We start from the raw sequence: 13,028 nt of genomic DNA on the forward strand, positions 1-13,028 counted from the left end.
GAGCTAACTTTAGGCCTATTGTTTTAGCATTGAATGTAAAGTAAGGCAGTAAATTAGAAGTTGCTTATATACTCATTACTGTCAATAATTGGAAAAGAAGAGCCAAAGAACTATGATAATACTGAAGTTTGGAGCTATTTTTGGACAAGAGCAGATAGCTCTTCTAGTCCACTGGTCCCACAGGGTTTCTCTGAATTTCTGAATATAGGAATATATTGAGAACCCACCCTTTAAAGAAAATCTTTAATTATGTTAAACATACTTTTATAATCTATAAAAGTGAACGGTATGTATGAGAAAGAATTAAATTTAAATATTTGGCACTTGGTTCCAGCCAAGATGGAGTAACAGCGACTGCATTTACTCTTTAACCTAAAAGAAGAAACAACTAAAAATCAGATGAAATATATGAAACAGCTTTCAGACATTGGGCATCAGGCAGCACAAGACACAAAACCCCACAGCAGATGTGCTCCTTGAGAGAAAGGAAACAGATTAAAACAACCCTACAAACGTACCATCTTACTGATGGTGGGAAAGAGTTCCAGGATTATGTTGTAGGGAGGAGGAACCCAGGCAGAGCCTGGTATGCATGGCGAGTTCAGGAGACAGAGCTGGGAGTCCACTGAAGCTAAGCAGCTTGAGTGTACAGAGTAGAGTGCTGGAGAGAAGAGAGCTGCTCAGAGAGTCCTGGACACGTGCAAGGAGTCATCACTGAGCCTTCAGCTGAGTGCTGATCAGCCACTTATGTGAAGAAGAAACTATGTGAGGCTGAGGGTTAAAAACACTGAAAAGGAGCAGAGGGAATAAACCTTGAAGCTCACACAGGGCGCCAGGCACAGTTCATGCTCCTACCAGCCAGACTGGAGAATCTTATAATTTAGAGGATGTCCGTTAGAGTACTGCTTGCTAATATTGCTATTGTAAATCTAGACTTAGGCTGCTCTGGTCTTATATGACAAATCCCAGAAAGCAAGCCTGGTAAGAACCAAACTGTTTTCAACTAACTTAATTGTGTCCCAGAACAAAACTCCATAAGATTCATATAAATACAAAAATATCCAGCATTCAACAAGGTAAAACTCCTAATGACTAGCATCCAAACAGAAATTACCAGGTGTGCAAAGAAGCAGAAAAATAAGACCCCTAAGAGAAAATGATAAAATAAAACGGACACAGAAGTGATACAGATGATAGAATTAGTTGACAGGGACACTTAAGCAGCTATTATAATTGTCTCATATATTCATGAAGGTAAAAAAAGGCATATTAAGGAGTGACATGGAAGATATATACATATGAGTGTATATGTATGTATATATAAGTATGTACCCACATATAGCCAAATTGAACTTCTAGAGATGAAAAGTACACTGGATGGAATTAACAGTAGATTAAACACTGGAGAGAAACGATTAGTGAACCTGAAACCACAACATACCAGAATTTGTGGAATGCAGCTAAAGCAGTACTTAGAAGGAAGTGTATAGCACTTAAATGCCTATATTAAGAAAAAAGAAAAGCCTCAAATCGGTGACCTCAGTTTCCACAGTAAGAAAATAGAAAAAATAAGCAAAAATTAATCCTAAAATTAGTAAGAGAAACAATGATAAGAACAGATATAAATGAAACCATAAACAGAAAAACAGTAGAGAATGAAACCGAAACCTGGTTCTTTGAGTTGTTTAATAAAATTGGAGGAAGCGGGAAGGGTAAGCTGGGATGAAGTGAGAGAGTGGCATGGACATATATACACTACCAAATGTAAAATAGATAGCTAGTAGGAAGCAGCCGCATAGCACAGGGAGATCAGCTCGGTGCTTTGTGACCACCTAGAGGGGTGAAATAGGGAGGATGGGAGGGAAACGAAAGAGGGAGGAGATATGGGGATATGTGTATATGTATAGCTGATTCACTTTGTTATAAAGCAGAAACTAACACACCATTGTGAAGCAGTTATACTCTAATAAAGGTGTTTAAAAAAAAAAGGATGAATGACTCAAAGATCAAATCTTGTATTCTTTGCTAACTATTGTTGGGAGGAAATATGGGGCAGTAAAAAGACAATGAATAATCTGATCCTCTAGCTTTGTATATTGGTCCTGTATCAACCAACTTGTGACATAGGACAAAATAATTTAAACACTTTCTTTAATATTCTTATCTTTAAAATAAAGATAAAAACTCCTCCCTCAGTTTTTTATGAGAAAAAAGACATAATAAATCCAAACAAAGTTATAAAATATAAAATGTTATTATAATAAACATTTTTATGTGAAAAAAATAAATAATAAATAAAATTGGTAATCCTCTAATCAGACTGATCAAGAAAAGGTAGAAGTTCCTCTCCTAGAGTAATGGAAGTGAAAACAAAAATAAACAAATGGGACCTAATTAATCATAAAAGCTTTTGCACAGTGAAGGAAACCATAAACAAAACCAAAAGGCAACCTACAGAATGGGAGAAAATATTTGCAAACAATGCAGACTGAAAGGGATTAATTTCCAAAATATACACACAGCTCATAGAACTCAATATCAAAAAAACCAAACAACCCAGTTAAAAAATGGGCAGAAGATCTAAATAGACATTTCTCCAAAGAAGGCATACAAATGACCAACAGGCATATGAAAAAATGCTCAACATTGATAATTGTTAGAGAAATGCAGATCAAGGCTACAGGCCAACAGGCATATGAAAAAATGCTCAACACTGATATTGTTAGAGAAATGCAAATCGACTACAGTGAGGTATCACCTCACTCTGGTCAAAAAGTCTACAAATAATAAATTCTGGAGAGAGTGTGGAGAAAAAGGAACCCTCCTGCACTATTGGTGGGAATGTAAATTGGTAGAACCACTATGGAGAATAGTATGGAGGTTCTTTAAAAAACTAAAAATAGAGTTACCATATGATCCTGCAATCCCACTCCTGGGCATATATCCAGAGAAAACCATAATTCAAAAAGATATATGCACCCCAGTGTTCATTGTGGCACTGTTTACAATAGCCAAGACATGGAAGCAACCTAAATGTCCATCAACAGATGAATGGCTAAAGAAGATGTGGTGTATATATATATATATATATATATATATATATATATATATATATATGATGGAATATTACTCAGCCATAAAAAAGAATGAAATAATGCCATTTGCAGCAACATGGATGGACCTAGAGATTATCATACTAAGTGAAGTAAGCCAGACAAAGACAAATATCATACAATATCACTTATATGTGGAATTAAAAAAAGATGCAAATGAACTTATTTACAAAACAGAAGAAAAAGAAAAAGAAGAGGTATGTTACCAATATCAGGAATGAAAGAGGTGACATCACTACAGTTTTTTATTGATATTAAAAGGATAACAAGGAAATATTGTGAACAACTGTATGTCAACTATATGAAAACTTAAATGAAATGGACAAATTTTTAAAAAGTCAAACCACGAAGGCTTACTCAAGAATAACTAGATAATGGAATAGGATAGCCCTAACTCTAGTAAAGAAATTGAACTTATAGTTAAACACTCTCCCCCACACACATACAAAACAAAAAACAAATAAACAAACAAAAACCAGAAAAAGCAAGACTCCAGATCCAGAAGTCTTCACTGGGGAATTCGACCAGATGTTTAAGGATGAAATGATACCAATTTCATCCAAATTATTCCAGAAAAGTAGAGGAAAGAATTCTTCAGCTCAGTCTATGAAGCCAGCATTACCCTCACCCCTGACACCAAATCCAGAATGTTTTTAACCATTTAAAATTTTTTATTTATTTATTTTTGGCTGTGTTGGGTCTTTGTTGCTGCACGTGGGCTTTCTCTGGTTGCGGTGAGTGGAGGCTACTCTTTGTTGCAGTGTGCGGGCTTCTTATTGTGGTACCTTCTCTTGTTGAAGAGCACAGGCTCTAGGTGCGCGGGCTTCAGCAGTTGCAGCATGCGGGCTCAGCAGTTATGGCTCACGGGCTCTAGTGCGCCACCAGGGAAGCTCAGTAGTTGTGGCGCACAGGCTTAGTTGCTCCGTGGCATGTGGGATCTTCCAGGACCAGGGATTGAACCCGTGTTTCCTGCATTGGCAGGCAGATTCTTAACCACTGCACCACCAGGGAAGTCCCCCAGAATGTTTATATATATATATATATATATATATATATATATATATATATATATATATTCTTTTTCAGATTCTTTTCCATTATTGGTTGGAACTATTGAATATAGTTCCCTGTGCCAGTTTGTTGCTCTTAATGGTGAAAAACTGAATGCTACTCCCCTAAGATTAGGAAAACGGAAAGGATGTCTGCTTTCACTAGTTCTGTTCATTATTGTATGGAAGGTTCTAGCTTGTGCAGCAAGGCAAGAAAAAGAAATAAAAGACACCCTGATTGCAGTGGAAGAAGTAAAGCTGTCATTCTTCGCAGGAGAGGACTTATTTTACCTGATTTCAAGACTAATTATAAAGATTCAGTAATCAGGATACTGTGATATTGGTCGAAGATAGACAAATAGATGAGTGGAATGGGAAGAACCCAGAAAGTGGCCCATCCAGCTATGGTCAGTAGAATTTTGATACAGGTGCTAAAGCACTCCAATGGGAATGGATAATCTTTTTTTTTTTTAAATAAATTTATTTATTTATTTATATTTTAAATTTTTGGCTGTGTCGGATCTTCGTTGCTGCCCACCAGCTTTCTCTAGTTGCGGCAAGCGGGGGCTACTTCGTTGGGGTGTGCGGGCTACTCAGTGCAGTGGCTTCTCTTGTTGCGGAGCACGGGCTCTAGGCCACGCGGGCTTCAGTAGTTGCAGTACACGGGCTCCGTAGTTGTGGCTCATGGGCTCCAGAACGCAGGCTCAGTAGTGGTGGCTCGCAGGCTTAGTTGCTCTGCGGCATGGGGTATCTTCCCGGACCAGGGCTCGAACCCATGTCCCCTGCATTGGCAGGCGGATTCTTAACCACTGTGCTACCAGGGAAGTCCCAATGGATAATCTTTTTAACAAAAAGTTCTGGAATAATTTAGATAGCCACTTGTCAAAAAACAAAAACAAAAACCTCCTGAACCTCTACTTGTTTCTTGCTGTGTACAAAAATTAACTTGAAATTAATCATAGGCCTAAATGTAAGAATTAAACCTGTGAAACTTAGAGCAGAAAACATAGGAGAAAATTATAGTGACCTTGAGTTTGTCGGAGAGTTCTTAAATACAACACAAAAAACACTCATTGTAAAAGATAAATCAGGTATTTGGACTTCATTAAAATCGAAACTTTTGCTTTCCCAAAATACTGTCAAGAAAATGAAAAAGCAAGCCAGACTGGGAGAAAATATTTGCAAGTTACACATTTGACAAAGGACTTGTATTCAGAATATGTGAGGAACTCAATTCAGTTAAAATTGGATACAAGATTTGAATTAGTCACCTCAGCAAATAAGGTATGTGAACTGCAAATACGCTCTTGAGAAGATGATCAGCGTCATTAGGAGAATGCAGATTTAATCCGTAATGAGGTACCATTACATGTGTACGAGAGCGGCTAAAAGTGTTGACACGGAGGTAAAGCAACTGGAACTCTCCTGCGTTAGAGATGAGCATGTAAAATAGTACAGCCCAGCCATTCTAGTCCCACGTGTTTACCCAAGGTAAATAAAAGGATATATCCACACAAGAATGTTTATACCAATGTTTTCAGTCAAGATAAGCAAAAAATGTGGAAACAGTCCAAATGTCTATCAGCAGATGCATGGTTAAACAAAATGCGATATATTCATGCAGTGGAATACTACCCAGCAATAAAAAGGAATGAACTCTTGGCACACTCAACAACACGGACAAAAAGTGACAAAAAAGCACATCAGCAGTCGCCTGAACATGGGAGGCCCTAGGTGGGGGTGGGGGTGGGGTGGGAGGGAGAGGGAGGGATCACAGTGGGCAAGAGAAACTGTTAGCGATGATCAGTGTGCTCATTTTCCAGCTCATTTATAGGTGTATATATGTCTAATCAAATTGCCATGTGCCAAGTGAGGAAGACGGGGAAAGCATGTTTTAAATCATTCTCTGTTGTGTTCAGGTTTCTCTCTCAGCTTGAAATATTTGCTTTTGCTGTCCATCTTTCGTCCCAGATCGTATGAGAAATGCCTTAAACCTGTAGGATATTTCTAAAGGAAAAGTTACAACAATGGATCCAACTTTAATTTGGTGGGCATTGGTTCCTTGTGTGATGTCAGTGTTTCTTAGAGCATAGGACAACTTGAATTCCTCTGAATTGAGAAGTTTCGAAATTGGCAGCGCGAGCTAAAATAATTCCTTACGTCATAGAAGAAGGAAGTCTGACACAAAGGGGTGTGCACGGGGGTGACTGCCCAGCTCTGTGTTACTTATTCATCTCCATATTCCCCAGAGCCCAGTTGGTACACAGCCTAGTCCTGAGGGTGTGCCTGAGCTGGGAACACCTAGGGAGGGAGCCGACAACAAGGATGTTTAAATTCACCCAGAGCAAGATAAGAGGGAGTTGATTCCCACGGGGACGTTCAGGGCGGGGACAGACCGATCTTATCATTAGGTCCTGGGACTGTGCAGGCCCCTTGGGAATTTTCCTAAAGAGGGAATAAAAAGCCAGTGTCTGTTGACGTCTCCATACTTTTCTCGTGTGTATCCCTTCTAGCCTTAGTCCTCTATCTGGCAATGTGCTCTGGGGCTTTCTCTAGGATTTTCGTGGAGTTGGAGAATTGAGGGACTGTTGCTTATGTACCTCTGTTGTCTTTTTCTTCAGTCTCTAATTAAATCACAGATCTCTATAAATGTGACGGGTTAACAAGTGTCCTTGAAGCCACTCTCTGATGTGGCTGAATAAAATGCCTGCTTCTTTGCATTCATTAGTGTGTGTGTATGTAAGTATTTAGATCAGATCCCTTGTTAGAGAATGTTGGTGTATTACAGTCCTGGAAATTGGATTTTGTAAATGTGTTGTCCGTTATTTTTAGCCTTGCCGGACCTTTCAGTTTTCTGAATCTCCTTCCGTCCCACTTCTTCTCTACAGGAAGAGAGACTACAATGTAGAGAGGAGCTCTTAGACTGGGAGCCTGGGCGTCTCTCTCTGTGGGTGTAAATGAACTTGTGCAGGATGGGACAAGTGAATGACTGTGGTCTGATCCATCCCTGGCAGCCTTTGACAAGCCATATCTATTTTAAAGTCTCCTGGGCTTCCTATCCCTTTGTGGGAGTGTTAGCATTTGGTAGACAAACAACTCAGTGGAGCTCTCCACTGAGGATGCTAACTGTGTACTTGTTTGCTGGGCCCAGGTTCAAAAAGGTGGACCACTTTTAGACTTCATTCAAGCCTAGCCCTAGCACATTTATGCAGTGTACAGTATTTATTTCATAAAACATTTTGATATACTGGGAGAAAGAGGAAGTGAAATTCAAACCTGCTGGTTTTGTTATTTGCAGACATCTCTGCCCAAAGGTGTGTATTGGGAGGGTTCACACAGTTTTTGGATCTTCTTGAGATCTATTTTTGGTGCTGCTGTTCTTCCTGTTTCCTTCTCCAGTAGCTATTAGACATCTACCAACACTACTTGGCATTTATGTTAGTTTTTAACATTCATAAGAATATAATTTTTCTTGAATCTGTTTCTTCTGCTAGGCAACTAGGCAAACTTTCAAATAAATATAACACTTCTGACTTGGGAACTATTCGGGGACATGTGCCCCTCGTTAATTTATCTGTGAGCATGGGCTTCAGTACTCTGATAAATATTCAGTGTCTAGAACTGGGAAATATTTTTCTTCTTGTTTATACAACTCCATCACTTATTAATCACAGTAGTTCTCCCATTCAATTGATGGGGCTTGTCTGAATGCCATTCTTCCAAATTCACTTCCATCTGGGAAATGAAGACTCTTCAGAGCTTTCTCAGCTCTCTCTTTGTCTCTGAGTCTTAGCGCATCTTTCTCTGTCCCTTTGTTCCCTCCGTGACTCACAGGCACTACAGCACAGCATCCTTCCTGGATTGGCATTAAGCTTATCTTTGAGGACTTAGATTATGTTTATAGAGTTAATATTTTCTTACTAGAAAAGTCATTCTTTTTTTTTTAATCAATTTATTTTATTTTTTAATTTTTGGCTGTGTTGGGTCTTCGTTGCTGTGCACGGGCTTTCTCTAGTTGTGGTGAGCGGGGGCTACTCTTCATCGTGGTGCGTGGGCTTCTCATTGCAGTGACTTCTCTTGTTGCGGAGCACGGGCTCTAGGCGTGCGGGCTTCAGTAGTTGTGGCTCGCGGGCTCTAGAGTGCAGGCTCAATAGTTGTGGCGCATGGGCTTAGTTGCTCCGTGGCATGTGGGATCTTCCCGGACCAGGGCTCGAACCTGTGTCCCCTGCATTGGCAGGCGGATTCTTAACCACTGCGCCACCAGGGAAGCCGAAGTCATTCATTTTTAATTGTCTCCTTAATAGTAACTGTACATTAAAGATCTGTAGGAGGAAGAATATGAGTGGCTAATTCCATTAAAACTGATTAGTTTCATTAAATGCTAGATCTTGAATGTTATCTTTCTATATCAGTCTATAATATTTTCTTCTTAGTGTACTTAAATTAACTCTCACATTCATGAAAATCTTGAAGCCATTTCTGTTTTAAATGTAAAATTAAATTATGAAGGATATAGCAGAAAAAACTTATTAGGTTATAAGTTTTTTAAGGTAAAAACTCTTCTTCACCTGTATTAAAAGGTACATGTGGAGCAGATTTGGTCGTTCTTATCATAATTGCATTACTGCAGGTTTCAGAGTCTCTCAATTATAAATTAGATTGTTTCCCTGTAATTATTCTCTGTTGTCCAAGTAATTTATCTGGTATGCTGATGAGTAGCAAAAAAGCCCATTTCTTTAAGACTAAACTGTTTGCTTGTGTTTGTTGCAGGAAAACCTCACAGCACCGGTAGCTCTGAACGGATTCAGCTCTCAGGAATGTATAATGTCCGTAAAGGCAAAATGCAGTTGCCAGTGAACCGATGGACCAGACGCCAAGTTATCCTGTGTGGGACCTGCCTCATAGTATCATCTGTGAAAGACAGCTTGACCGGAAAGATGCATGTTCTGCCACTAATTGGTGGGAAAGTAAGTTGAAAACAAACCAAATACTAACAGATTTCCCAGTGTCATTAAGAAGCTTACTTTGGGTCATTTCTGTAATCAGGGGTAGATGGTTTTTTTTTTAAGAATTTCAATTAAAAAATATATTCATATGTTTATTTATTTTGGCTGTGCTGGGTCTTAATTGCAGCATGCAGGATCTTCATTGCGGCACATGGGATCTTTTAGTTGCAGCAGGGGGGCTGTTAGTTGTGGCATGCATGCGGTATCTAGTTCCCTGACCAGGGATCGAACCCAGGCCCCCTGCATTGGGAATGTGGAGTCTTGCCCACTGGACCACCAGGGAAGTCCCAGGGGTAGATGGTTTTTGACTCATCATTCCTGTTGTGCCTCCCCCAGTGGACATGTTTGGTTGGTGGAGTTTTGGAAAATAACAACGCCATCGGCTCACGTGAAGCCCTGGTTATGTTCACTTCTTAGTACGTGCACCTTAACTATGTGACTGAAAGTAGAGCAACTAGAATTTCACTGTTATATTTCAGACTGTAGGTGATAAATTATTACTTATGAGAAGATGTCTTTGGATATTGTGAGCATGTATTTTATAGTATAGAACAGTGATCCCCAAGCCCATGACCTTAGGATCATTCAGGCGTGCTTATCAAAGGTTAGACTCTGTTTATTTGTGTTTAGTGACCAGTGGGGTTAGTACTTTTACTTTATCACTATAGCTAGTCATGATTTTTGACCCTGAAACGCTACTCACTTCAGAGAAAACCTGTGATACAGCTGGTAGATATTTCCAACATACTGGCTGCTTTTCTTTGGGCATGTTAACTATTTTATTCCTATCATTTATAAAATATCAACAGAAAGAACAAGATTGCTTAGGAAGATATTACATTCTTTTCTTTGCCAGATTTATTTATAAACTCCAAGCACTGGTAGGGGTATCATTACCATAATTATATGTCAGTATTTCCTGATTTTTAAATGATATGATAATCTGTTAATAAAGGGAAAGGTAAATTTGGATGAAGAAATGGGTTTTTGGAAATTGGGGGCATATTAAAAATTTTTTTCTTGACCGTTACTTGATCGTTCAAAAAAAATAGATTTGGCTAGTCTGTGAGGTGTGTTTAGGTCTATTTCATTCACCCATTTTGAAACCATGGCTTCTTAACTTCTGTCTGAGCATTGAAGAATTAGTGATAGTTTATTACTGAAGATCTTGTCCTTTGGATGGATCTGAAAACTTAGTCATCATTATTACTTCCATAACTCATCATTAAAAATGCATATTTAATGTTTGATGCCCTGATAGGTCAACAATCTGTTTCTTTCTTCTCTATGGTGTTAGGCATTTGCATAGGCAAAGTTAATATAACTATTTATTAAATATCCTCTGTGGGGAAGCCACTTTGCTTGGCGTCCCAGAAATACCAAGATGGGTAAGTCACCATCTCTGCCTTTGAATAGCTTATAATTACTATCTGGAAATGAAGGATGGACACAACGATATCTGCTCTACGAGAGGTGCAAAAAAGTAGTGTGGAAGATAAGTGGAAGAGATTACATTTTGTGGGGGGAATCGGGATTTTGTGATGAAGGAGGTAGCAATTATGATAGAACTTGAAGGGTGAAAAATCTCTTGACATATAAAGGAGATGGTCAGAAAGATTATTGTGCTCAGAGAAGCAGAGGCAGGGAAGCAGTGGCATGTTCAGGTAAGGTGAGAGAAGATCCAGTTATAATTAGCATTTTTATTCAGAGCTAGAGACTTGTTCTGTTTCCCAGGCCTATTACTGGATGTACTTCTACCATTGAGTGAATAGAAAGTTAACAGCTTCTTTTTCTCACAGACAAAGCTTGTAAGACCTGTTTTGTGCTACACCTTTAAAAATAGTTGAGTATGTTGAAAAATTACATTAACCAAGTTAGGAAAAAATAATTCACTCTTTGCAATGTGAGTTTTCATTAATGTTTGTCTTTCCTTTTCTCATTCTGTTCTGTTGTGAAAGGAAAATCTGAGAGTAAATGGAAGGGGTTCTTTGTTTTTGTTTTTGTTTTCTAATTTGTATGAAAGAGCTAGAAATGAGGTGAGAGACAGATGCTATAATTGCTGTGGTAATCGAGTTTGACACACTACTTGAGCATGATCATTAGTTTACGTTTTCAAATGTAGAATTCAAATATGAAGTTAAATAACGCTGTATTAAATTGTTGAAAAACATTTGTTTAATAAGTTTTTATTCATGTACAATTATCATATTTAATGTCTTCTTTAAAATTGAACATAAATTTTTAGATAACTTATTTACATTAATACTTTATGTAATATTCGTTAAGCTATGAGGCATAATAAGCTGAGTAACTGTTAACTTACTACTCAGTTTAGGAAGTACAGCAGCATCAGTACCAGTGTCTCTACCTGAGTTCTCTCTCTCTTTTTTTTTTTTTTTGCGGTACGCGGGCCTCTCACTGTTGCGGCCTCTCCTGCTGCGGAGCACAGGCTCCGGACGCGTAGGCTCAGTGGCCATGGCTCACGGGCCCAGCCGCTCCGCGGCACGTGGGATCTTCCCAGACCGGGGCACGAACCCGTGTCCCCTGCATTGGCAGGCGGACTCTCAACCACTGCGCCACCAGGGAAGCCCCTACCTGAGTTCTCTTTGCATCTGTCCCATTGCCTCCTCCTACCCCAGAGGAATCCACTGTCCTAGAATATCTATTCATCATTTGCTTACTTTTTTGAAATAAATTTTATCATATAACTATATTTTGCTTGTTTTGATCTTAATAAAAATGGTATCATCCTGTTTGTAGTTTTCTGTGATTGAATTTTTTCACTCAATATTATGTTTCATAATAAGATTCCATATTACTTGCTATATATGGTTTTCATTTCTGTATAATGTTCCACTCTGTAAATGTTCCAGATTTCTAAAATTTCTTAAGTAATTTTCTTGCTGATTGACATTTGGGTTGCTTCTAGTTTTCTGTTATAAATAGTGCTCTTGAGATAGTCTTATTTTGATATGCCTCCTGGTTTACAGGTAGTTTTTCTAGAGCAGCAGTTCTCACCTCTTGTCGCTGTGCCTGAAGGGGACATTTGGAAATATGTGCAAGTGTTTTGATTGTTAGATGATTGGGTAGTCAGTTGATGTAAGCTAAGTTATGCTGTGGTAACAAAACCCCCAGATCCCAGTGACTTATCATAACAGTTATTTCTCACTCACACTATTTGTCCAGTGTGGGTGGGTGGAGATTTCTTTTTTCAAGTAATTATGTACGAACCCAGCCTGATGGGGGTTCTTCTCTCTTATAATATTTGTAACATGTGGCTTCCTTTGCTGCTTAGGCAGGAGAAGAGGTAGCTGGAGGGTCATTAGCTGGCTCTTGTATATCTGGTTGTAGAAGTGCACATGCCGCTTCTGCTCATGGCTCATTGGCCAGAACTAGTCACATGACTCCATCTTAATTGCAAAGGTTCTGGGAAAAGCAGATAGTGTGTTTGGTTAATACTAGTATCTTTTGCTGCAAGGGGACACTATTGGCATCTACAGGGCAGGGGCTCAGAGAGTAAAATGTCATGCAAAAATATTAGACAGTCCTGAATAATGTACACAAGGAACTATTCAATCCAAAATTCCTATAATGACCTCCTTGAGAAATATCGCTCTTAAGAGTGCAGTCACTGGGCTATAGGACATATATGCACATTTACTTTTACAAGATGATATCCAGTTGTTTTCCAAGGTTGTTGCACCATATCATGCTCCTATCAGTGTACCTTTCTCTACATCTTTGCCGAACTTTATTGAGGTGTAATTGATATACAACATACTGCACATTCTGATAACAATTTGATAACTGTATTAGACTTCCATGAGTACAGTTTGACAGATAGTCCCCTTGTGCTCCTT

At 38.8% G+C, this 13,028-nt stretch overlaps 1 protein-coding gene across 1 annotated transcript in view; it reads left to right on the forward strand.

The window, feature by feature from the left end:
* PHLPP1 (PH domain and leucine rich repeat protein phosphatase 1) overlaps positions 1 to 13,028 on the forward strand; it is a 213,340-nt gene that overhangs the window by 95,325 nt on the left and 104,987 nt on the right. The window contains exon 2 of the mRNA XM_082640989.1: positions 8,933 to 9,129. Coding sequence (XP_082497115.1) covers positions 8,933 to 9,129 — 197 coding nt within the window. The remainder of the gene's footprint in view (positions 1 to 8,932; positions 9,130 to 13,028) is intronic.

The sequence above is a fragment of the Mesoplodon mirus genome (genome assembly GCF_964341445.2).
Source record: "Mesoplodon mirus genome assembly, chromosome: 13".
NCBI classification, from domain to species: domain Eukaryota; kingdom Metazoa; phylum Chordata; class Mammalia; order Artiodactyla; family Ziphiidae; genus Mesoplodon; species Mesoplodon mirus.